We start from the raw sequence: 24,574 nt of genomic DNA, 5'->3' as shown, positions 1-24,574 counted from the left end.
CTGTGTTTTTGCATATGTGCCTACATATCATGGAATATTGAACACTGTTTCTTCAGCACTTTGATTAATTTCCTAGTTCCGCCACCGAGTATGGCACTCAACATGGTCCATGAATAATTATAATGGATGACTGTCCAATGAAGCTTGAGAGGCACATCTAACGTGGCAAACCAGCACTTGACAGAAATTCTTCTTCTAAGCTGTAGAACTTTTTGCTTTGTTGAGATGATGCAAATCCAGGCTTTTTTCCAAAATCCATATTAGACAATTGATAGCCACCCATATTCGTTTTTGTTAACAAGGTTTGTCTTTCTTCATCTATTCCAATGTCAGATTCATTTATCTCGACTCGTTTTGACCTCAAAAATTGTAATGCCATCTCCACTTGTTTCATAGTAGGCCTTTTGTCACTTTGGAGTCTCAAACACATCTCCACGAGTGAGGCAACACAATTGATTTCTTCCTCACATGCTTCCTCAAGAACTTGACGGGCCACTATCTCTGAAATAGGCCTACCCTTCATCCCCCATAGAAAGTAGTTTGACAAGCTTTGCTTCAGACCTGACTCAGTTGTGATAATAGGCTCCATTCTTAAAAGCAATTCCAGGAGTACCACACCAAAACTATAAACATCACTCTTGTCATTTAACTGACCAGTATGATAATACTCTGGATCCAAGTACCCAAATGTGCCTTGGACATTTGTAACAACATGTGTTTGATCAATTGGAACTAATCTTGAAGCACCAAAATCTGACACTTTAGCCGTGTAGTTAGAATCAAGGAGAATGTTGGATGACTTAACATCACGATGGAAAACTGATACTGAAGCTGCAGAGTGAAGATAACAAAGAGCACCAGCAGCTTCTGCAGCAATTCTGAGACAGCTATCCCATGATAAAACAAATTCATTGCTTGATTCAGCATGAAGGATCTCGTACAGTGAGCCATTAGGGATAAAATCATACACTAATAGTGGGACTTCAGTCTCAAGGCAGCAACCAAATAGCTTTACAATATTCCTATGATTTATTTGGGAAAGAATTGCAACTTCATTGATAAACTGATTGATCTCACCTTCCTCGATGATCTTAGACCTTTTTATTGCCACCACACGTTGGTCAGATAAGATGCCTTTATAAACTGTACCATGTCCTCCACGGCCTAGGATGCGAGTGGAATCAAAGTTATTTGTTGCCTTTTCAAGCTCCTCCAAGGAAAAAATCTTTGTCTTCTCGGTAGCATTTTCGTCGGTTAATATTAATTGTTCGAGAAGAAGACCTTTGTTTCTCCGGAAATAGTTCCTTCGCATTCGCTTTTGAATGTTTCTTCTCCATCTGCGGGTAAGGTATATCGCACTTACACTTAGAAGTAGAACAGTAAGACCACTGCTCACTCCAATGACAGTACCTGAAATTTTAGGTTGATAAGTTGAGATCAGCTTAGACATAATTCCTCCTATGCCACTGTTAAATTTCATAAATTGGGATTGCCGTTGCATGTCGTGTTTAACCATATAACTAGGCCAAAAGCGTTGCTTACCTATGAGAACATTCTGTGGTTTCACTGAGGAGCACTGCAATTTTGTTGGATCATATACTGTCTTCTGGGGGCATTTGGTGCAGTTGTAGCTTCCTATAGTATTGTAGCAGATCCCATGGCATTTGCTTGGATCCTTACACTCATCAATATCTGCAAATTAACGAAATATTTTTTTCTTTAAATATTAAAGTTGTATACAATCAATCTTTTGTTTCACTTGCTGAAATTACTCCCTCGGTTTCCTGATGCAATATCCAGAAATTCAAAGGATCGCTAATTGTGTCAGGAACATATGTTGGACTGTCATGGTAAGGATCCAAAATTTTAAATACGATAAATGTCAACATTAATTGAAAAAATATGTTTTATGTTGATCCAGCTCAATGCAACAATATTTTTGAGACAGTTTCATTATGGATGTTATTATCAATAGTGCATACCTGTGGAAAAAATATATTAAAAATCGTATCAGATATTTATTTTTGTAGCTTCTGTTTTCCAGCTGGAGGCTAAAACTTATAAAAATGAATAAAGATGTTGTTTTTAAAACATATATATTTAACCCCTATTAGCAAAATTGTGCAATGAGATCAAAATAAACTTTGCGAAACAAAATAAGGTACAGTTTGATTACCTTGACAACCATTGTTGACGTAAGGATTTCCGTCAAAGCCGTTGGAGCATTTGCATTGGTAGCCAACATATCCATTATTCTTAGTATTGATTGGGATGCAATTGCTATTGGTACTAACACATGCGTATCCAGATGTATTTGCCTGTGCGTCTTTACAAGTTAGATTAGCGACAACCCATTTCAAAGAAACTGACTCACCGGAATCAACGAAAACACCAGGGTCGTCACGAGATACTGATACAATTGATCCTTCATCTATATCTGGCAGCATGAATTTTATGAGCCCGTTCTCAACATCAATTTCTGTAACCACAAAAGAGTTTCCCAGTAGGAGGGTGGAAGTCGTTTCATTTGTGCAATTCAAATAAAATTGTTCCCTTGCATAACAACCTTCTTCAATTCCAAATGGAAAATGAACAGTGATATTTCCACATGAACGGTTGCAATTGGGTTTTTGAGCTGGGTTGTAACCTATATACCAGAAAAATGTTGCAAATGTTAAAAAGGATAAATCATATATATGCATATAATATAGGGTAAAGTATATTTTTCACCCCTAAACTTGCAGGGGGGGTACGAATTTATCCCTCGAATTTCAAATTAGACAATCTAGGTGTTCCAACATACAAAACCGGACACTTTACCTCCTGAACCCATTCCACCCATGTTTGATGTTGACTCAGCAGTCTGTGTGGCACCACTTGCCACGTCAGCACTGGGTCTGTCTAAAGGGGCCGCGCAAGGACGCTGAGCCAGTCTCCCTCCACACTGCCGCTCCTGTCGCTGACCCCCACGGCGAACCATAGATCTCACCGACGGTCGCCCGACTCTGCCTCTGTTCTCTTCTCTTCGAGACCGCCCCACTGTCCTCTGTCCACTGCCACCCCACAATCTTCCTCATTTGCCACATCCGTTCTCTTCCTCCCGACGCCTCCCCACCATCTTCCTTATCGCTGATATTCAGGTTGTGGTCACCAGTGATGAGGGAAGATGGTGGGGCGGTGTCAAGGGAAGAGAACTGAGGCGGTTGATGAGGATAACTGGGGCTGTGGGGTGGCGTCGGGTGGCGTTAGAGGGAAGTGAACGAAGGCAGCATCGAGCAGACCGTTGGTGAGATTTAGGGTTTGCTGTGGGGATCCGCAACAAGGGATGGAGTGTGGAGGGAGGCTAGGTCGTCACCTTTGCAGACCCTTTGAGATGGACCCAGTTGCCACATAGACTGCTGAGTCCGCATGAAACCAGGGTTGAATGGGTTCAAGGAGGTAAAGTGCCCAATTTTGTAAGTTGGAATGCCTAGATTGTCTGGTTTTAGAGTTTGATGGTTAAATTAGCACCCCCTGCAAGTTCAGGGCTGAAAATTTTACTTTACCCTATAATATATAGCACTACCACAAGATGTATCTTCCCAGGAAAACAAAAACGAGTACTTTGTAAGATTCAAACCCATGATCTCTAATCTCACATGACATCTCTCTACCACTGCACTATATGATCACTTGTGAATAAGGATATGATGTCATTTTATTATATTAACATTTCATAATCTTGTATTAAATATTTTGACCGTCAAATGATCTTAAATAAAAAGGTTTGAACTACAAAGTTTTAGGTCTTGTCAAGCCTTCAACGTTGGTATAGTGCATGTCTCTACTTGAGATTGTTTAAAATATTAAAAAATATAACAATTTAAAATAAATATTTAAAACTCTAACCAATTCCAAATAGAAAACTTGTCAACTAAAAAAATTCTAGATCACGTCGACCATGGCAGATTTTGTCTTGACCATGTCAACATTCGAAGTTGTTTGAAACTTTTAAATTTTGAATTCCAAAAGCTAAGAATTTAAAACACATATTTGGGACCCTAAACAACTTCAAATAAAAAAAATTCAGCTACAAAGTTGTAGATCACATTGAGTAATAAATTTTTGGTGTATAGACCATGTCGAATCCAGAATATAAAATAAAATTTTGAGGCTCTAAATAGTTTTTAATAAAAAACTTGCCAACTACAAAATTTTAGATTGCATCGATCTACAATTTTGATATAAAGTTTGTGTTCATCCGACTTTATATAAAAAAGTTATGGATTATTTTTAGGGCAAATATTTCTAGAGGCGGGCCTCTTAGGAGTGCATAATTGCTTTCCAGAAGCGACACTCTTAGAATACGTGTCTGTATTAATAGTCGTTTTCAGAGGCGGACAATTTAAGAAGTCCATCTCTATTAATCATCAATTAACCAAGACAGGCGTCCTAAGGCAAGCCTATGTAAAAAGTCGATTAATGGATGTGGTCTCCTTAATATGTCTGTCTCTATAAATGTTGCATTGGATTCGCTTTTGGGCACTGTGCAAAAGGAGGAGGAAAGGCCCCGGATACAATGGGGTTGTCGCATGCTTGAGACGACAGTGATGGAGTTTTTCGCCTCATATGGCTGGCGGTTTAGTAATAGACTTCCTTTTATTTTATTAAGTACTACGGATGTGTCCAATGTTTGTTTTAGTTGCTTTGGTTTCTTTTTCGACAGTGTCATGGTTGTAATAATGGACACCTCTATGTATCAATCGTTAGAGGCTGAAATATTAATACATATTCCCTTTTCTAAAAAAGATGTCTGTCTCTAAAAATGTTTAACAGATGTCCACCTCTATTAATCAGGAGCCTGTCTCCTAGATAAAAAAGGAGCATGTCTCCTAAAATTCATCTTTAGTCGTGATAGCCATCAGTCATAATGCACTATTAACTATAAGAGTATAAGACATCTTAGTAACAAATATTTGAGACAATAAAAAATTTCAAATAAAAAACATATCAACTATAAACAGTAGATTAGACCATGTCAACATCCGAGGTTGTTTGAAAATTTTGAAATTTAAAATTTGTGAATTTATAACAATATTTTGGGACTCTAGTCAGTTTCAAATAAAAAAAACTTTTCAACTACAAAGTTGTAGATCTCATCGAGAGCTACAATTTTGACATAAATTTGGTCTTCATCCGAGTTCACATGGAAACATTATGAATTTTTTTTTGATGTAACTATTTATAGAGAGGAACGCTTAGAATGGCCACCTTCGTTAATAGCGATTTTCAGAGACGGGTGTCCTAAGGCGACTGCTTTTGTTAATCAATGATTTTCAGAGGCAATCGCCTTAGGATGTCTGCCTCTGTAAATGATTTTGGAGGCGAGCATTGTTTCTTGAGTGGAAGCCCTAGTTTGGTTTTGGTAATTGAGTGCCAACTATGTGGACTAATGCTTTCATTGAATATGATTAGCTAGGGTCCACTTGATGATGATGAACAAGGCAAAGGAGGTGATGGAGATCCAGATCACATGAATGCAGCTGTTCATCAAATGGAGAAAAGATGGAGCAAAAGCGAGTCATAAAGAAAAGGTGTATGATAGGGCTTTACTTTTGCCCACCAAGGTACAATAGAGTGCATGATTGGATTTAGAATAGATAGTCATACTATAAAGCAGGGAAACCTTTACTTGCAATGGTTATCTAGTGCCATTAAGTGTGACTTCCATTTGCATATGCATTACGCTTAGTGACATAGTGAGGAGGAAGAGAAAACCCTTTGAAAAATGTTTGTGAAAGACTAACTCACATGCATAAGTTTTTGTAACACTTGAGGGACGGCGCTCATCGACGAAGCGCTCCCCCCCACCGAAGTGGCGTAGCAGATCAAGGAGGCGATGGAACCTTCAAAGGACAGCGCCGGCATTGTCCTTGATTTTGTGTATCCGGTGTCAGGGCATCCCCCGATGCGGCCGGAACCGGGGTTCATCGATTTCGTAAGTTCTCTTTTCCCGTGCCTCCTTGTCACTTGAATTTCTGACCCCTTGATGCTGTCCTCAGGATAGCGGGACTAGCCGAAGAGACTCATCCTCGGGGATAGCCCGACTCCGCTGCCGAAGGACCAGATCCTGGTGATAGCGAATCGCACTGCGACCGAGTTGGATAGGAGGATGAGGGAGCTCAAGAAGAAGAAGATGCTACGGAAGCAGCAAGCATGGGATCGAGGAGAGGAGATAGATAGTGATGATGATGACGACGACAACGAGGAGTTTGATGAGGTAGTAGCCGATGTGGATTGGGATGTCCTGCAGGGCAAGGATTCACTGACAGGCGCCCAATTGTCCACGTAGGGACCCTTCCCATTCCACGTGGGGGGAAGTGAGTCCGTGAGGGTGGTGGAGACGGGCCCGTCCTTGGGTCCGGTGGGAGCCGATGGATCCACCGCCACACCTAGGGTGTCGGCAAAGGATTGGTGGATGGGGGAGGCGGATCTACCACCGCGCCTGAGGTGCTGATGGAGGGGGCGGCTTCGCTGCCGTGCCCCACGAGCCGATGGGGGCGGGTGGCCCTACCGCCACGCCCGAGGTACCGACGGAGAGGGGTGGCTCCACCGCCGTGCCCTTAGAGATAAGGGAGGTGAGACCCTCTGCCTGGGAGCAGGGGGCAGGTTTGAAGCGGTCCTGCCCGGATGAGTTGGAGCAAGAATCTGGGGGTTCGTCCCCAAAACATTCCTACCGCCCAACAGCGTCGGAGTAAGTCACCGATTCCTCTGTTTTTCATGTTTTTCTGTTTTTTCTATTTTTCTGTTTGGCCTTATGCCTTTTACCTCTTGCAAACTCTTGCGACGGGGCCGTTCCTTGGCGCTGGCGCCCAAGAAGAGTGTTGCTCTTCAGGCAGCACGGGTCCCGTCGCCTGGTGTCGCTCCTATTTTGGGCAGGAGCGGAACCGATGTTGCGGCCTTGTCGGTCGATCTGGTGTCGTCTATGGTGGCACCCATGCCCTTGGGGGTCGCCAAGTAGACGATGGCAGAGGTGACGCCGCTGCCCACATTGGAGTGGACGGAGCTGCCGCCCGTGCTTGTGGTGCCTCCTGTGATGGGCGCGGCGCCATAAGCCGAGGCCCTAGCATCGCAAGTGGAGGTGGCCATGACCATGCCAAGCTAGGAGTAGCTCGACATGATCACGGTGGTGTTCAAGGGGGCGGCGCAATCCGCGCCTCCGGCGGTCCTAGCAACGGGAGCCCGAGGCAGGCCGGATGGAGGGGGACATGACCGGAGGGTCCTCGGGTGTCGTGGCGATGGTGGAGAGAACTAGCGGGAGGTTGCCCTCAGCCCTAATGTCGGGGGGCAGCCGCTCACTCGCACGGGGCAAGCTGCCGCTCTAGTGGATGGACCCCCGAGATCCAACTTCGACCCTTTTCTCGCTCGACGACGCTACTAAGAGCGCAGAGCGGGGGAGTCTCGACGAAGGGATCTCGGCGATGATGGATGTCCTGGATCAGGCCAGGGTCATCCTGCGTGACATCATTGTTCCCAATGGCTGGGTGTCTGCTTGATCTTTCTTTTCGCACTCTTCTTTATTCATGTATTTCGTATTTTTGACACTGCTCTTCTCTTTAGTCCCTCATTACTCGTAGCCGGGAGAAATCCCATTCCTCCATGAGCAGAAGGTGGAGTGGGACCACCTCACCAAGGAGGCCTGGCTGCATGAAGATGTGGGCGCCTAGCTTCTTGCCGCCCAATAGCGGGAAGTCGAGGCGCGTTGGGACACGGAGGAGATCCATGGGATGTTCCAGGATCTATTGGTGAGAGTGTAGGAGGACGAGGAGGCGGCCACCAAGGTTCAAAAGGAGTGGGATGAGCTACTCTAGAAGGATGCTGAGGCTAGCTAGTGGGCCGTCGAACTCCTAGATGAGCTAGAGACGAAGCAGAATCTCAAGCTGAATGCCGAGAATAGGTCTGCGGCGCTGTAGCAGAGGGCGGATCAGGATGCCAAGGTGATTGCCTGGCTGCGCAGGGAGCAAGACGAGCTACACCAGACTGTGGAGAGACTCCGCTTAGAGCATGGCATAGTTTGTGAGGAGCGCGACTGGGCCGTTTGAGAGCACGACGAGGAGCGTCAGGTGGTCAGCTCCCTCCGAGCGGATCTTGGGGTCGCGGTGACCCGAAGGTTGGAGGACAAGAGCATCTCTGCTAGGCTGGGCATGGAGATTTTCTGAGGTGTCAGGGACTCTTTAGGCCAAGAGTGACGAGCATGATCTTCTACGCGCCACCATCGGGGTGGTCTTCGATGACCTAGGGGTGGCATAGCCAAAGGAAACTAGCTCACTTGTAGCCCATGTCATGGGTATCAGCACGGGTGGGCCAGCTTGAGGAGGACGCCTTTCACACCGAGATCACCCAAGCCTTTTGCTCGCTCTCACTATGATCAGGAAATCAACTTGGAGGTATGAGCCTCGGCTTTGCGCCTAGCTACAAAAATTCCGAGTTGGATGAGATTGAGAAGGCGGTGACTCCCATTGCGTGGAACCTGGCGAACAGGCTGAAAGACATGGTTCTCCCTTCGAGGAAGTAGTTAGTTGGATAAGTTTGCCAAACATTTTATCTGTAATATGTGGATAAGTGTCGGTACTTTCGTGTCCAAAAACAGTTTTGTTTCGTAATTTTGTTTTGTTCGTTTGATCTTACTTTCTTCCCTTTTGCAATCGAGAAAAACGGTTTATGCGATCTGACCCTTCCGTTTGTTAAGACCATAGGGACCGAGGTGTATAAGGGGGAAATTTTGATTATGCTAGTGAGCAAAGTTACCATAGCCATTGGGGCGTGGGCTTTTTGTTGTCTTACAAGGCGTGCTCGTTTATTTGTTCCCACAAACCTTGCCGCTAATCTTAGCGCGAGGAAAAGGTCTGATGCAATGAATGTTTTGGAAAAGAGGAGGTATTTATACCTTTGTCAGCCCCCGGGTAAGATCCGATCCCTTACGGCTGTTGAGGCTAGATGTTACTGGAGACTAAAGCGAGGGTAGCGAACTTGCTCTTGTATTCGCACATACCCCTTACTTAGGATTTTGGCGATGGTTCCATGACCGTGTGTTTGGTCTTATCGCTGACCCGGCCTTCCCCAAGCCCCCACGTGTGGTGGGGATTCGGTCAAGGGCCAGCTCGTTTTGTGACTGTCGCCTCGTCCGTGGTTTTTCACAACTGGAGGGGTTGAGGCGATGTCACTTGCCTCGATGGCTCGAGTGGCATGCCTGATGAGCTTGCTAATGGGGATGTTCGAACGGAATTCGATCCTGCTGCTTTGCAACTAGGTCAGCAAAGCTCTCGGGCGGCATTCCATTGTTCCTTGATCTGCCTTCCAATAGATTCCCCCTCAATGGGGACTCTATGGGCTCAGCAAGAGGCTGGATTGAACTTAGAAGGTTGAGATGACCCTTCATGTCTCAATGCAGGTTGGGCAAAGGCCGCTGAGGCTCATTTGCGTTTTCTCCCCTGGCTCTTGTTGGACGTGAGGCAGCCTTAGACCCTTTGCGGTTCAGCCTTCAAACCTTGGTCTCTCGATCTTGGATCGAGCGGCTCGAGCCCTCGAGCCCCTTAGGGTCTGATAGGGGTAGGCCATGTTTCACGCGTCACCCCGTCCTTGGTTTCCACAACCGGAGGGGCTGAGTTGACGACACTTGCCTCAACAGCTTGAGTGTCACACTCAATGAGCTCACTAACGGGTATGTTCATGTGGAATCCGGGTCCATCATCTACTAACGGGGTCGGCATAGCCCTCATATGGCATTCCACTACTCCTTAACCCGCCTCCCGGTAGATTCCCGAGCCGTTCAGTAGGCTCAAGTGGACTGTTGGCCTCTCCTCGATGGAGATTCTATGGGTTTGGCTCGAGGTTAGAATCGAACAAGAAAGGTTGAGATGTCCTTGTCCGCTTTTGAGTAGGGTCGGGCAAGACCGCTGGGGCTCATCATGGTTTTTCTCCCTAGCTCTGTTTGACGCAAGGCAACCTCGAGCCCTTCGTGGGCCGGCCTTTGAACCTCGGTCAGTTGCTGCTCATATCGAATGAGGTGGGCATCGCTTCGTGGCGCGACATGAAGTGTTGGGATGCGAAAATTGCATATGCAACATTTGGATGATGGGATTAATGTATGACTTAATTGAAATGAAAGCAGGGGTCGGTAAAGTTACCTCGGTGGTATGAGTGATGAGAAGTTCTTACCGGACATGTCCGTGCGGGGTTAGAGTCTGACGTTTGCGATGGGGCCGGCGTGACCTGTACGGGCATTGCGATTTTTCGTTTTCGTCTCTCGGTGGCGATTCGAGCCATTAGATTGACTTTAAGTGACCTGACAGCTCCTCCTTGAAGGAGATTCTGTAGGCGGACCCCTTGGAACCCTTCTCGAGAAGGCGGATGCAAAAACTTGGGGTATGGGGAACTGTGAATTCGATTATACTGGTGAACAAAAACACCGTAGCCGCCGAGCGTAGGGTCTAGCGGTTCGTCTAGTTTTACTCAAAGTTTTACACCTGCACCCTACATCTCTAGTTTTTAAATGTAAGGAGGGGTCAGGCCATGAGGATGTTTAAATAGGTAGACACCCTCGACAACCCCTGAGCAATGTCTGTTCCCCTGCCATTGCTAGGGTCAGACGCTCGGTAATGAAATTAACATGCAAAGTAAGTAAACAAAGGTGCTTATCTTTCAACAGATGTTCGTTCATTGTTTTACCTAGGCTGTCCGATTGACCCAGGAGGCCCATTGGGACCCCCTGGACGAGGGTTCCATCATCGAGTCATTCCATGGTCTTGCCTGGGGAAGCGGAGAGTCACCTGCATGCGGGTGCACCCTGATTCCCACGCCCTGCGTGCAGTAGTGGTGGGCCATGCCCAGGCAACATCCTGTTTTGACTAGGCAATGTCTCATCGACCAAGGCGCATCCCGTCGGTTCAGGCACGTCCCCTCAGATTCTCGTCAACATCGATTTCCCATCTGCATTAAATAGGGGAAGGAAGAGATTTTTCGTCCCAACCTTTTGCCTTTCCTCAGCTACCACGCCTCTTCCTTAAATAGGGAGGGGGAGGGGAGTTCTCATCCCATTCCTTCGCCTGCTTTTGAGCCGCTACCTCTTCTCCTTCCTTTCCACCGAATGCGTTCATGCGTCGCGGAGGTTCCTAAGTGAGAGAGGGTAATGCTAGGGAGAGAAAAACTCATAGATCCACTCATGAATCCGGAGCATAATGTTGAGCTTGAGGTCATCCAACATAGATGAGATGGTGTCAGCCACCTTTGCTAGGAAGGGGACACCTTCACTGAAGGAGGAGGTGCACTGGAGGGTGCTGAGCGTTGTTGGTTTTGCCGTCATTCATGGTGGCCTTTCTTCGGTAGGAAATGTCCCCCATGTAGATGACATTGTCAGGGTTGCGGCTGATCATGATGGCACAGTCCCTAGATGCTCCGGTAGAGGTGCCGTTGTCGGGGTTGCGGCTAATCATGATGGTGTAGTCCCTAGACGCCCCGGTAGAGGTGCTGTCATTAGTGTTGCTGCTAATCATGATGGTGCAGTCCCTGGACACCCCGGTGGAGGTGCCATTGGTAGGGTTGCGACTGATGATGATAGCGCAGTCCCTGGATGCTCCGGTGGAGGCACCACAGTGGCCGACGTGGTGCTCGATGTTGCAGATGACGGTACCCTTGAGGATCCCGCGGAGCGGTAGGATGTCACCGATGGAGAGCGTGGTGCGGCGACCGTAGTAGTACTCATCGTAGAATTGGTTAGAAACTATAATCGAATAAGTTTGTGGGGAGCCCCCAAATGAATAGTTTTTGTATTTATGAATACATGAGTCCTTTTCATGATGAAATTACTTTATAAGCGATGAATTTGTGCGAAAAATGAATAAGTTTTCAACTTTCGTTATGGCAAATAGCTTTCTGGCTTTTCTCCCTCTTTTTGTAAAAGAGGTTTGGTGCCTTCCGACCCTTCTCATAGTTAAGGTCGCAAAAAACTCAGAGTGCGGGAGAGCCAACTCTAATCATGCTGGTGAGCAAGGAGGTCGTAGTCGCTGGGGCGTGGGTTTCCTGCAGTCCTATCAGTTATACTTAGATCTTGTTCCCAAAATCCTAGCCCTTAGGACTTGCCAGGAGAAATGAGGGAAAACTTAGAGAATATTTGTAAAGATAACACAGATAGTGTTTGTGAGATAAACGTACTTATATCAGCCCCCGAATGAGGTCCGACCCCTCGCACTTTGTAGGGGTCAGATGTCACTAAAGATCTAGGATTTTTTAAGACAAAAAACTGATAAGAAAGAGTATGTGTTTATTTAAGGGTAAAAATGACATAGCTGCTCAATGTTCTAGGCGTTGGTGAAGACCTCGCCATCGATGGTTTTCAACTTGTAGGCACCTAGCCGGAGTATTTCTGTGATGATGTATGGCCCCTCCTAGGGCGGGGAGAGCTTGTGACGGTCCTTGTTGCTATGCACGAGGCGAAGAACCAGGTCCCTAACGTTGAAGGCTCGGTCCCGCACCCATCGGCTGTGGTACCAATGCAGCGCCTACTAGTACTTGGCCAAATGGAGGAGGGCGATGTCACGGGCTTCATCTAGCTGGTCCATGGTGTCTTCATGGGATGCCTTGGCTCCCCATTCATCGTATGCTCTGACTCTTGCCGCTCCATAGTCAAGGTACGTTGGGAGGACGGCCTTGGAACCATAGACCATGAAGAAAGGTGTGTAGCTGGTGGCCCGGCTAGGAGTTGTCCTTAGGCTCCAGAGCACCGCAAGGAGCTCAGCGACCCAGCGTGCATCGAACTTGTTCAATTGGTTGAAGATCCTAGGCTTGAGGCCCTGTAGGAGCATGCCGTTTGCGCGCTCGACCTACCCATTTGTTCAGGGGTGCACGACGGTGGCCTAATCGACTCGGATGTGTTGTTCGTCATAGAATCAAATGAATTTCCTATTGGTGAACTGTGTGCCATTGTCTATGATGATGGAGTATGGTACTTCAAAGTGATGGATGATGTCGAGAAAGAACAACACAGCTTGCTTGGACTTGATGACAGAGATTGGCCGAGCTTCGATCCATTTTGTGAACTTGTCTATGGTGACAAGCAAGTGGGTGTAGCCCTCGGGCACCTTTTTGAGAGGCCCAACTAGATCGAGTCCCTAGACTATGAAGGGCCATGTGATGGGGATCATCTGGAGTGTCTAGGTTGAGAGGTGAGTTTGCCGAGCATAGTACTGGCACCATTCGCATGTGCGTACGATTTGCTTGGAGTCAGCTACTGTAGTGGGCCAGTAGAAGCCCAATCAGAATGCATTCCCAACCAAGGTTCTAGGCGTGGCATGGTGACCACAGACCCCACCATGGATATTGCTTAGCAGAAGCTTCCCCTATTCGATGAGGATACAGAGCTGTAGGATCCCGGTGTGGCTCCATTTGTAGAGTTCACCTTCTACAAGAACGAAGGACTTGATGCGACGTGTGAGCCGTCAAGCCTCTGTCTTGTCCATCGGTAGCGTGTCACGGAGGAGGTAGTTGAGCTAGAGTGTTCTCTAGTCATCTAGAGGGTCAGGCTCTATCACTGGTTCCTCTTCAAGCTCCATGACCTTAGGGCCGGAGGGAGCCATCGGTTGGTCAGCCCCTAGGGCCAGATCAGACAGGCCATCATTGGCCCATTCTGACCCTTCGTAGTGTACTAAGGGCTTATGTTGCTCACTGGTGAAGATGCCCATTGGCACCGACTCTCGATCGGACACCGCTTTTACAAGTGCGTCAGCCGCCTCATTGAGGCGCCTTGGGATGTGATTGAGTTCAAGGCCATCGAATTTGTCCTCCAACCGTCGGACCTCCTGGCAGTACAAAACTATCTTGGCATCATGGTAGCTGGACTCCTTCATAACTTGGTTGATGACTAGCTGGGAGTCACCTCGGATGTCGAGGCATCGGATGCCCAACTCGATGGCGATTCATAGGCCGTTGATGAGTGCTTCATACTCAGCCACATTATTTGATGAGGGGAAATGGAGCTGAACCATGTACCTCATGCAGACCTTGAGGGGTGATACAAAGACCAGCCCTATGCTGATGCCCTTCTTCATCAGCGATCCATCAAAGTACATCGTCCAGCACTCTTGATCGACGACCAACGGTGGTGTCTGGACCTCAGTCCATTCTGCGATGAAGTCATCCCACACCTGGGACTTGATCGCCATTCGGGAGGCATATGTGATGCCTAGATCCATCAACTCGAGCACCCACTTCATAGTTCTTCCCGTGGCGTCCTAGCTCTGGACGACCTCACTGAGGGGGAATGACGTCACGACCATCATGGGGTGTGACTCAAAGTAGTGACGTAGCTTCCTCTTGATGATGAGGATGGTGTATAGGAGCTTCTGGATCTAGGAGTAGCGGGTCTTGGAGTTGGATAGTACCTCTCTAATGAAGTACATAGGGTGCTGGACCTTGAGTGCGTGCCCCTCTTCCTCCTGCTCTACTACTAGGGTGGTGCTAACCACTTGCGTGGTGGCCGCTATGTATAGCAGGAGGGATTCTCCGTCGCTCGGAGGAACTAAGATCGGGGGCCTTGTCAGAAGTAGTTTGACCATGTCAAGCATCTCCTAGGCCTCGGATGTCCACTCGAAGCGGTCAGCTTTCTTCAGGACCCAATAAAGGGGGAGACCTCATTCACCAAGGTGCGAGATGAATCGACTAAGGGCGGCGAGGCACCCTGTGAATCGCTGAACCCCCTTTATGTTCTGAATCGGGCCCATCCTTGTGATGGTGGAAATCTTCTCCAGGTTGGCTTTGATGCCATGCTCGGAGATGATGAAGCCGAGCAGCATGCCCCTCGGGACCCCGAAAACACATTTTTTGGGATTGAGTTTGTTGCCATTCGCTCAGAGTTTTGCAAAGGTTTGCCCAAGATCGGTAATGAGATGGTCAGCCCGCTTGGACTTGACCACAATATCGTCAACGTAGGCCTCAACGGTCCACCTGATGAGGTCCCCGAAGCATTTGAGCATATAGCACTGGTACATGGCCCCAACGTTCTTTAGACCAAACGGCATTGAGACATAGCAGAACGATTCGAAGGGGGTGATGAAAGATGTCACGAGCTGGTCGGATTCTTTCATCGTGATTTGATGGTAGCCGGAGTACGCATCAAGGAAGTAGAGGGTTTCGCACCCTGAGGTACAATCGACTATTTGGTCTATGCGCAGCAAAGGAAACGGATCCTTTGGGCACGCTTTGTTGAGGCCTGTATAGTCAACACACATCCTCAATTTTCCACTCTTCTTTCGTACAAGAATGGGATTAGCTAACCACTCTGGGTGGTGTACTTCCCTGATGAATCTGGCGGCCGATAGTTTTGCTATCTCTTCACCGATGGCCCTGTGCTTTTCCTCGTCGAAGTGACGCAGGCATTGTTTTACCGGCGTGGAGCCTGGATGGATTTTCAAGGTATGCTCGGCGACCTCCCTTGGAATGCCTAGTATATCCGAGGGTTTCCACGCAAAGATATCTTTGTTGCCGTAGAGGAAGTCGACGAGCGCGCTTTCCTATTTAGAGGAAAGCGTGGTACCAATGCATACTATTTTATCCTCGGAGCTGCTGGGATCTATGAGGACCCCCTTGGAGCCCTCTGCCAATTCGAATGACCCGATCGATTTCTTCACGTCGGGTGCTTCTTCGGAGACCTCCTCCCTAAGAGTGGCGAGTTCCCCAGAGGCGACGATTGCCGTGGCGTGGCCACAACACTTGACCTCGCACTTGTAGGCATGCTGGAATGAGGTGCAGATGGTGATGACCCTGTGAGGGCCTGGCATCTTTAGCTTGAGGTATGTATAGTTGGGGATGGCCATGAACTTCGCGTGGAAGGTTCCAGGGAACCCAACCACCTCAAAGATGAGAGTCTCAGTCCTATAATTGAACTGATCCCCAAAGGTAACGGGCAGATTGATCTGCCCGAGTGGCATGGCCCATTATGTTGAGCGTCTTGGCGTACATCATGTTGAGGCCGCTGCCTCCGTCCATCAGTACTTTGGTGAGTCACTTTGGGCTGACGATCGGGTCGACCACAAGCGGATACCTTCCCGGGTGTGGGACAACATCTGTATGGTCAGTCCGATCGAAGGTTATGGCGGACTCCGACCACTGGAGGAAGGGAGGTGTGGTCAGTTAGGCCGTGTAGACTTGGCGGCGTCCGACCTTCTGACGATGTTTGGAGTTGTAGGCCGCTGATCCTCCGAAGATCATGAGGCAGCCGTCCGGCGTTAGAAAGCCATCGTTCTTCTCCTCAGTGTCGTCCGTAGTGGGGGCAGGTTCCTTCCCTTGCTCCCTTTTGTTAGAGCTTTCGGACAAGAACTTCCACATAAGGCTACAGTCCTTGAGCAGATGCTTTATGGGAAAGGCGTGGTTTGGGCATGGCCCCTCGAGCATTTTTTGAAGTGGTTCAGAGTGCCCTCCATGGGCTTCTGACCACCCTTGCGATCAGTAGCGGCCATGAGTGAGTCCTCACGCCATTGCTTCTTATTCTTTCTTTTGGCGGAACGATTGGAGGTGCCTTCGTTGGCACCCTCATCCCGCCTTGCCTTGCCTTCGAGGCGATCAAAGATCGCTCCGACCGCCTCTTCTCCTGAGGCGTGGCTGGTGGTGATGTCTAGGAGTTCCTTGGTGGTTCACGGGCCCTTGCGTCCTAGCTTATGAACCAAGGACTCGCAGGTCATCCCAGATAGGAAGGCTCCTATCATGTCGGTGTTGGTGACGTTAGGGAGCTCGTTGCACTACCGGGAGAAGCACTGGATGTACCCACGAAGGGTCTCATCGGCCTTCTGATGGTAGTTCTTGAGGTCCCATGGGTTCCTAGGGCGTTTGTACGTGCCCTAGAAGTTTCCCACAGAGATCTCCTTTAGATCCGCCCAACTCTGGATTGCGTTGGACGGTAGGTATTCCAACCTTGCTCGTGCCAATTCAGCCAAGAACAGTGGGAGGTTGCGGATAATGAAGTCATCATTATCTCCACCACCGGCTTGATAGGCAAGCCAATAGTCTTCAAGCCAAAGTCTGGGGTTTGTCTCCCTAGAGTATTTAGGGATATTGGTAAGCGGTCTATACCTTGGCGGGAATGCAGCATTGAGGCTGTGCAGGCTAAAGGTCTAAGGCCCTAGTAGGCTAGGGCTCGGGCTTCGGTCCTCACCACTGTCGTAGCATCCGTCGCATCAAGGATGATAGCCGTGGCAGGCTCCTTCCCTTGGGTCACTGTAGGTGCGTCTGCGGGCATCTACGGTGCTACGTGCGTCGCGGTTGTGGTCGAGACGTTGATGTACCGAGATCGCAGCACGCTGCTCGGCGCCTTGTGGTGCTTGGTGGACTGATGTGTCCCTAGTGGGGCACATCGAGGGCGTATGCTGGCTGGTGTTGAGCTCGTGTTGTTGAGACAACGAGCTCTCCGCCTGCTACGCTGCCATGCGCTCAAGTAGCGTGCGAATTTCATGGTGGGCCCGATGATCCTTGGGCGTTGCGGCCTCTGGAAGGCCATGGAGCAAAGCCGTTGTGGCGGTGATGTTCTAGCTTGCTCGAGCGAAGTGAGGAAGGGTTTCATCGTCGGTGATGATCCTTCGGTTCACATCACGGGCCATGATACGTGCGCACCCACCGTCTCCGCGTCGTTCGATCTCTCGATCAACCTTCGCATACTCCTGAATAAGCTGTTGTCTAGCTTTGCCTATCTCCCGCTTTTGGGCTCTCAGCTGCTCCACCCCTACATGAGGTGGGTCCACTGTCCCCCCTTCGGTTCCGTCATCGAGGTTGCCTACCGGGGTAGCATCATCCGTGGAGATGCTCTCGACGTGTCCCTCGGGGGTACCCACCATGAAACATTCTCGAGAGGGGTGATGGCTCCCCTTGCTGGAGTTAGAGCCAGAGTTTGACCTCGGCCCCTCCGCGAGGAGGCCATGGAGGGATTCCGTGATGCTTTCGATCATCCCCATGAACTCGTTGTTCGCGGGGGTCGGAATCGTGTGCTGTGCCACAAGGTGGCTAACGGTCGCCGCGGCGTTGCAGAGACCGAACAGAAGCGCCATCAGGGCGCTCTATCCGATGTGTTCTGGAGAGAGGGTGAGGCGGTGTGGGTCCTCCCTGAACAGCTAGGGTCCAGGGGAGACGCTAGGCTAGTACTCAAGCCTCTCGTAGTTGAAGCTGACGGAGGGGAGAGACTGGTTGGCGGCATGAGCCAACGCCAACTCTCCTCTCACCGTGACGATGAAGTCTAGGTCACCGAAATGCACGTGTATGCCCAAGACCTAGCTGATTGCGTGGCTAGCCATCCGAGGCTTGATTTGGAACGCACAAAGGCCCCTACCTGGCGCACCAACTATCGGTGTTTCGAACAAGCACCGACTAGTAAATTTATAATTGTTGCACGTTAGGCTCGGATGGTGTACTAAAGGACACAAGGTTTATACTGGTTCGGGCAGAATGTCCCTACGTCCATTTTGTTGCTGCTCATGTTATTAGTACCGAAAAAGGTTCATAGTAGGGGGTACAAACGGTCGAGAGAGGGACAGGTCCCAAGTCTCTGATGGAAAGGTCGAAAGGACGCCAAGAGCTCGGTTGCTGCTTGGCTATGTCTTGTGTGTTAAAATGATCCGTCCCTTGAGTGGGGTGCCCTGCCCTCCCTTTTATAGACCAAGGGAGGAGCAGGGGTTATAGACAGGAGAAAGAGGAAAAAAACAAAGGTAGAGAAGGTCCTTTGAGGGAGCTGGGTCTTCCTTTTCTCCTGTGCCTACCCTGCTAACATGGCAGATCGTGCTAGGAATGGCATTTTCGTTTATCCTCATGGGGTTGTGCCCTGGCCTCTTTTAGCAAGTGGGTGCGTCCCATCCTACACCGGCGGACGGTGCGGCGTGCCAGAGAGCCGAGCTATGACCTTTCGGGGAGTAGACGGGGAAGTGACCATACGTCTGTCACTGTGGATGATGTGAGCTCTGTCTTGGATCGTAGTGGTTGTCATATGCTCGTGTTAGTATCCGTGTCCAAGGGCTGATGGCAGCGCCTACAACACTGTGGGACAAAAGTCGGTGCCTACAACACCATTTGGGCTCTGTCAGGTCAGAAAGGGCCTAAAGCGCCCATCCCCTCGTATCCTAACAGTACCTTCCTACAGGCATGCAGGGCATGGCCCTCGGTACTATGGTTGACTCGAATGTCTTGTCGTACCCTATGCTCATATTTATGAAGGAACAGGGTGTAGCCGTCTGGCGAGGCGGAGCCACCCCTCAGGCATTGGGCGAGAGGGTGAGGCGGAGCCTACCCTCAGCCGTCAGGCAAGGCGGAGCCAGCCCTCAGACATCGGGCGAGGCAGAGCCATCCCTTAGGCGTTCGGGCAAGGCGGAGCCAGCCCTCAGCCGTCGGGCGAGGTGGAGCCAGCCCTCAGACGTCGGGTGAGGTGGAGCCTGCCCTCAGGCATTCGGGCGAGGCAGAACTAATCTTTCGTTGTTCAGGCAAGAAGTGTAGTAGCATTCTTGTTTGACAAGAAGCGTGAACGTTCGATGGTTATTAGTTCCACCTCATTGGGTACCCCAGTATTAGGTCCCCGACACGTATAGATGGAAGAACCAGGTGTTCTTGTCTCCAGCTGTCAACCACAAAATTTGAGATCTCTGTCTCCACATAATTTCCTCATGGTGGTTAAGCTCTTGAATTCGCTCAACCAGCTTCAGTTCTGGCTAGGAAGGGCCCAATGATCCTGGATCCGACTGCATCTCCTCTAGTTTCTTGTTTAATTTCCAGAGCTCATGTCATACCTAACAAAGGTTGTACGCTCCCAAATAGACAAGTGCCCTGACACACCTTTCAGCTTCTTCTGCAGCTCGCTCAATGATTTTGCCTCACCTTCCCTTTGCCAGGAGTCCGCTAGCGTACCTAAAAAATCCGGATGTGTCTCCCACAATTGTTCATACCTGAACCGTTTACCCTGTCGTTGCCTATGAGCCACCGGTCTCCACTCCAGCAGAATCGGCCCATGGGCTGAAGCAGCAGCTGCCAGATGCTGAACTTTTGCATGAGAAAATCTGCTGCACCAATCTGCGGTGGCGAGACCGCGGTCCAAACGGACACGACAGTACGAGCCTCCCGCCACCTTCTTCTTGAAGGTCCAACTACGGCCCTCAAAGCCGAGGTCATTGAGGCCACATACGTCCACCACCTCTCGGAAGCCCTCGATCTGAGCTCTGCTCCTTTCTTGAATGCCTACATGCTCTGATTGATGTAAAACTTCATTAAAATCACCAATGCAAACCCACGGCAGTGGGGATTATGATTTAATAAATTTAAGCAAACTCCACATCTTGTGTCGCTCGCTTAGTTGTGCCTCCCCATACACACATGTAAGCCTCCAAGGTTCTTTATCACCCTCTAAAAGAATAACATCAATGTGATACTGTGAGTATGGTAATAATTCCACTCGCATATTGTTGTTCCAAAAAATCCCCAGACCGTCACTGCAGCCCGTACTGCTTACAGCAAATGAATGATCAAACCGTAAAGTGTTCTTCAAACTTTCCACCCGCAACTTGTGTACTTGGCTCTCCTGAACACACAACACGGATGGGGCAAAACGCCTCGTCAATTCGTGAAGCTGTTTCACTGTCGCGGCGTTGCTGAGCCCGCGCCTGCTCTAGTGCTAGCCTTCTCCTTCTTCAGCCTCTTCTTCCTATCGGACACTTCGGCCGCCATCCTCGCAAACATCCGATCCGAACGCTCCTGTCATTTCTCCGCTGTCCGCCAAGGCCGGGTAGCGGCGCAAGGGCAGCCCAGTGATCAGCCTAAACGAACGAGAGGAGGAGACCGACAGGAGGCCGTGCGAAGATCCTCCTTCGATCGCTGAGGAGTCGCCAAATCCTAGAAACCCTAGGTCGCAGCCGCCATGGGGCATCGTCCTTTGTTCTTGAAAATGAGGTATGTGGCTAGGTGTTTTTCATTTTATATAGAGTTTTAGTAGGCCTTAAATGGGTTGTGTTCAATCAGCCCATGCCCATGCTAGCATGCCATTCTGCCCCACCAGATCAAGCACGACACAAGGTGGTGGGCTGGGCCAGCACGAGTATGACTTAGAGTAAGCCGCGATAAACTTGTGTTTGCCAAAAAGGATGGGCCTCTTCGGAGAAATCCGATAAAAAGGATGGGCCTCGGGCTAATCTGCTAAGTATAGCCCATCTAGCCATATATGTGCTTGTGGATTCAATATTTAAGGCTTGGAGTATTTCTCTTATGGTATAAGTAGGTTAGCATATTTTCGCCCAATAGAAATATAATTATAGGACACAAATGAGAATATGACGTTGTAGCAGGGATGAACTTATACATGTATTGATGATTCTGGAAAAGCATTTTTGTATTTTTCTTATATGATTATTACATGATACATGTATAGAATACAAGCTTATATATATAGCTTAAAGCGAAGGTTTCAGCCAAATGCATATTAACAACACATAGAGGTATGCAAAGGATGAAAATATATATGGAGTAATTTGTAAATTTATCACTTCGAGATAGGGCTTATAGAGTTTACAGATATATGGTTCTTATGTTAGGAAATTAATATACAGAATAAACATAAACAATTTTGATTAGTTGTATGAGCTAAATTTTTCTACAAAACTTTTAATATTAAGGTAACATTAGATTCTAGAGCATGCTTGAGCACGAGTTGATGGGCTACTGGCTATATATATATAATAAAAATGTACGGTGATATATAACATCTCCAGTATTTTGCAGACCACATATGATTCTACATATATGGTGTTTTGGGTTTTAAACAAGTAATAAAAGAAAACAAAAGAATGTAGTACTGGGCTACTGACTATTCAGTCACACTCGAAACAATTTGGTGCCGTTGTGACACATGACTAAATTTGTAAAACAGCTAGCCGTCAGCTTTTAATGGTAATTATGACCAACGGATATGATGGTCCAATTGTTGATACTGTGGGTTCTTTTTTTTTTTTTGTGCAGCCGTTTTGAGTCTCCAGAAAACCGATGAAAAAAGGAGAGAAAAATTAACCTACAAACCTGGTAATAGGAAATCAAGGTGGAAGAGGTAGATATATGTTCTAATCCCTACAGTTGATTCAAATACAATATTGTTTTTTTTCAATATTAGATGATGTAACAGTTATGTAGGAAATATGTTTCTTTCCTCAGCCAAATGTAGCTAAACTCTAAAGCGTAAATAATAGTCCATGTAATTAATATTTGTAATGGAAAAATTATAGAGCTAGATGATACCTGTGTCCTTGGCGCAGCCACTGAGAATATAAGGATTGCCAACGTAGCCAGGATTGCAGCGGCAAGAGTACCCGAAATTTAATGATTCGTCACTGTCGATGCACCGGCTATGATTTGCAACACAAGCATAGTTGGTGTTATTTTGTTTGGTGCTGGTGCAGCTTGGTTGATCGACGATGTTCCAAGTGAGGCTGGCATAAATTGTAGTTGCGTTTATGTGATCCCACAAAGAGCTCCGATTAGGCTGCACCTGAACGACGCTGCTTTGGTTGTGTCGTACAAAGCTGAGCCCAAAGGCAAGAATATTTGTCTCCAAATGTACGGGGCAGCATCCAGTACCATTGCAGTTTTGCCTGGCCACCGTCTCAGTGATTTGCTCAGGACATGTCAGCGTGCAGAGGCGCACGATTGTGTTCGTGTCCCTATCATCAAGGTACATATCAAATCCGCAACCAGTGACATTAAACCTTGCGTAAGAAAGAGTGAAGGATTTCGCAGGAGAATTCCACGAAATGTTGTAGACATCGACACCGTTCCTCACGGGGATGGTGTAAGTTAAGGCGATATCAATTTCATCATTTACACCGTAGAGAGGCCCGGTATCAGTGGTGACGATATTGTAGGCCACCTGGGTGATGCCATCACGTAAAGAAAGCATAGGGGGTCGAACAGAGTCGTTGCAGATGAGCTCGAAGTCTGGGTTCCGGAAGCAACCAGCTGCACCGATGCCGAAGGGGTAGTCGAAGGTTAGGTAGCCGCAGCTCGTCCGGCAACCGTCGAGGGTGGCGGCGGAGGGCGCGCTCGATGCCAGCAGCAGCATCGATTGTGTCCCCAGCAGTGCAATCAGGAGCAGTTGTAGAACAACCGAGCGATTCACCATGTCGGCAGTCGGCTCAGCTCCAACTCCAACTTCTTCTTTTTCTATACTATATAAAATATGTAGTTTATGTAAGGTGGAATTGCTTGGAGATGGCAAAGCAAACTAGTCTGTCGATCTATTACAGCCGCCAGACACGAGCATGCATTTTGCTTTTTTATACAACGATGTGAAGGGCTATATGAGACATTTGCTCAGACGTGTGTGCCGAAATGTCAATAGTCTATATTGCTGTGCAAACACGGTGGAAATGATGGCAAAGGTTGCCAACCTGCCATAAGTTTTTCTACGCTGTACTTTTCTTCACGCGGTCAAGTCCGTCGACTAACTACACTACTCTAGAAAATTCATCACTGTCGCCCTCGGTTGTTTATGAATGAGTAAAATACATTGGTTGCCCTTAAACTCGGAAGACGGTGTCATCTATAAACTTTTGTTTCTTTATTAATTTCTGGATTCATAAACTTGTCTTGGGCTTCAACACAGGTCCAAACAGGTTTCGACATGCTCCATATGTCAACGTGGCATGATGACTCAGCGCTGATGTGGATCTCACTTGTTCGGTCCAATACTACCTAAACTTGCACATCGGTGTCATCTAGGTCCCAACCTTCCAACATTGCATATCGAGATCACCAAAATTGTTAAGCAGGCCATGCGAGGTACCTAAACTTGCACGACAGCACCATCTAGGTCTCTAACTTCTAAAACTGCAATATAGGTTTCCAAACTTTCTAATCGGGCTACCCGAGATCCTAATTACCATTGTTTGCAATAAGCCGTATGTGTGGTCCAATACCTAGACGATGACACCGATGTACAAGTTTAGATATTGGAACGAACATGTCCAATCCTCGTCAGCACGGAATCATAATGCCACATCGGCATATGGAGCGGGTCAAAACCCGTTTGGATCTATGTTGGAACCTGGGGGAAAGTTTAGGGACCTAGAAACAAAAAAAATGGAAGTTTGGGACCCGGATGACACCACCTTCTAAGTTTACGAACCACTAGTGTATTTTACTCTTTATAAATAAAAAAGTTAAAAACTGATGGTGATAATATAATAAATCACTAGATATATGCCCATGATCATATTTTTTATGGACTGGATCTCGTTATTCGGACACATACGCATGAGCTTCGAGGACTTCGTATTAGACACGGACACGTGGATCCGATCATCATATTGGAACCGGGTAAAATGCGGAAATATATTCGAAATATAAATGTTGATACTAGATTCTATAAATCTAGTTGAATTTAAAGAAAAAATTAAAAAGATACATACATTATTTCATGGATGGACATATATTTTCATGTTCGGTGCAAATATATTTCACATCGTGCGGCAGCGATAGTCAAACACACCTTCTTCCTGGGCCCCGCCGTCACCTCCTCTCCGTAGTTGGGACCACGCGT

The 24,574-nt window shown here is 48.0% G+C and overlaps 1 protein-coding gene across 1 annotated transcript; it reads right to left on the bottom strand.

Annotated features, from left to right (window-relative positions):
* Nucleotide 1: 1 nt before the first annotated feature.
* Nucleotides 2–23,273, bottom strand: LOC136551392 (wall-associated receptor kinase-like 6). The gene is made up of 4 exons (XM_066542945.1): nucleotides 22,276–23,273; nucleotides 2,177–2,647; nucleotides 1,543–1,692; nucleotides 2–1,410 (listed from the first exon to the last, which is right to left on the bottom strand). Exons 1-4 carry the CDS (start codon nucleotides 23,153–23,155, stop codon nucleotides 158–160), a joined length of 2,754 nt encoding a protein of 917 aa, XP_066399042.1. The 5' UTR covers nucleotides 23,156–23,273; the 3' UTR covers nucleotides 2–157.
* Between the last annotated feature and the right edge of the window lie 1,301 nt (nucleotides 23,274–24,574).

The sequence above is a fragment of the Miscanthus floridulus genome, chromosome 4 (genome assembly GCF_019320115.1).
Source record: "Miscanthus floridulus cultivar M001 chromosome 4, ASM1932011v1, whole genome shotgun sequence".
NCBI classification, from domain to species: domain Eukaryota; kingdom Viridiplantae; phylum Streptophyta; class Magnoliopsida; order Poales; family Poaceae; genus Miscanthus; species Miscanthus floridulus.
This window is presented reverse-complemented; position numbering and strand designations above follow the sequence as displayed.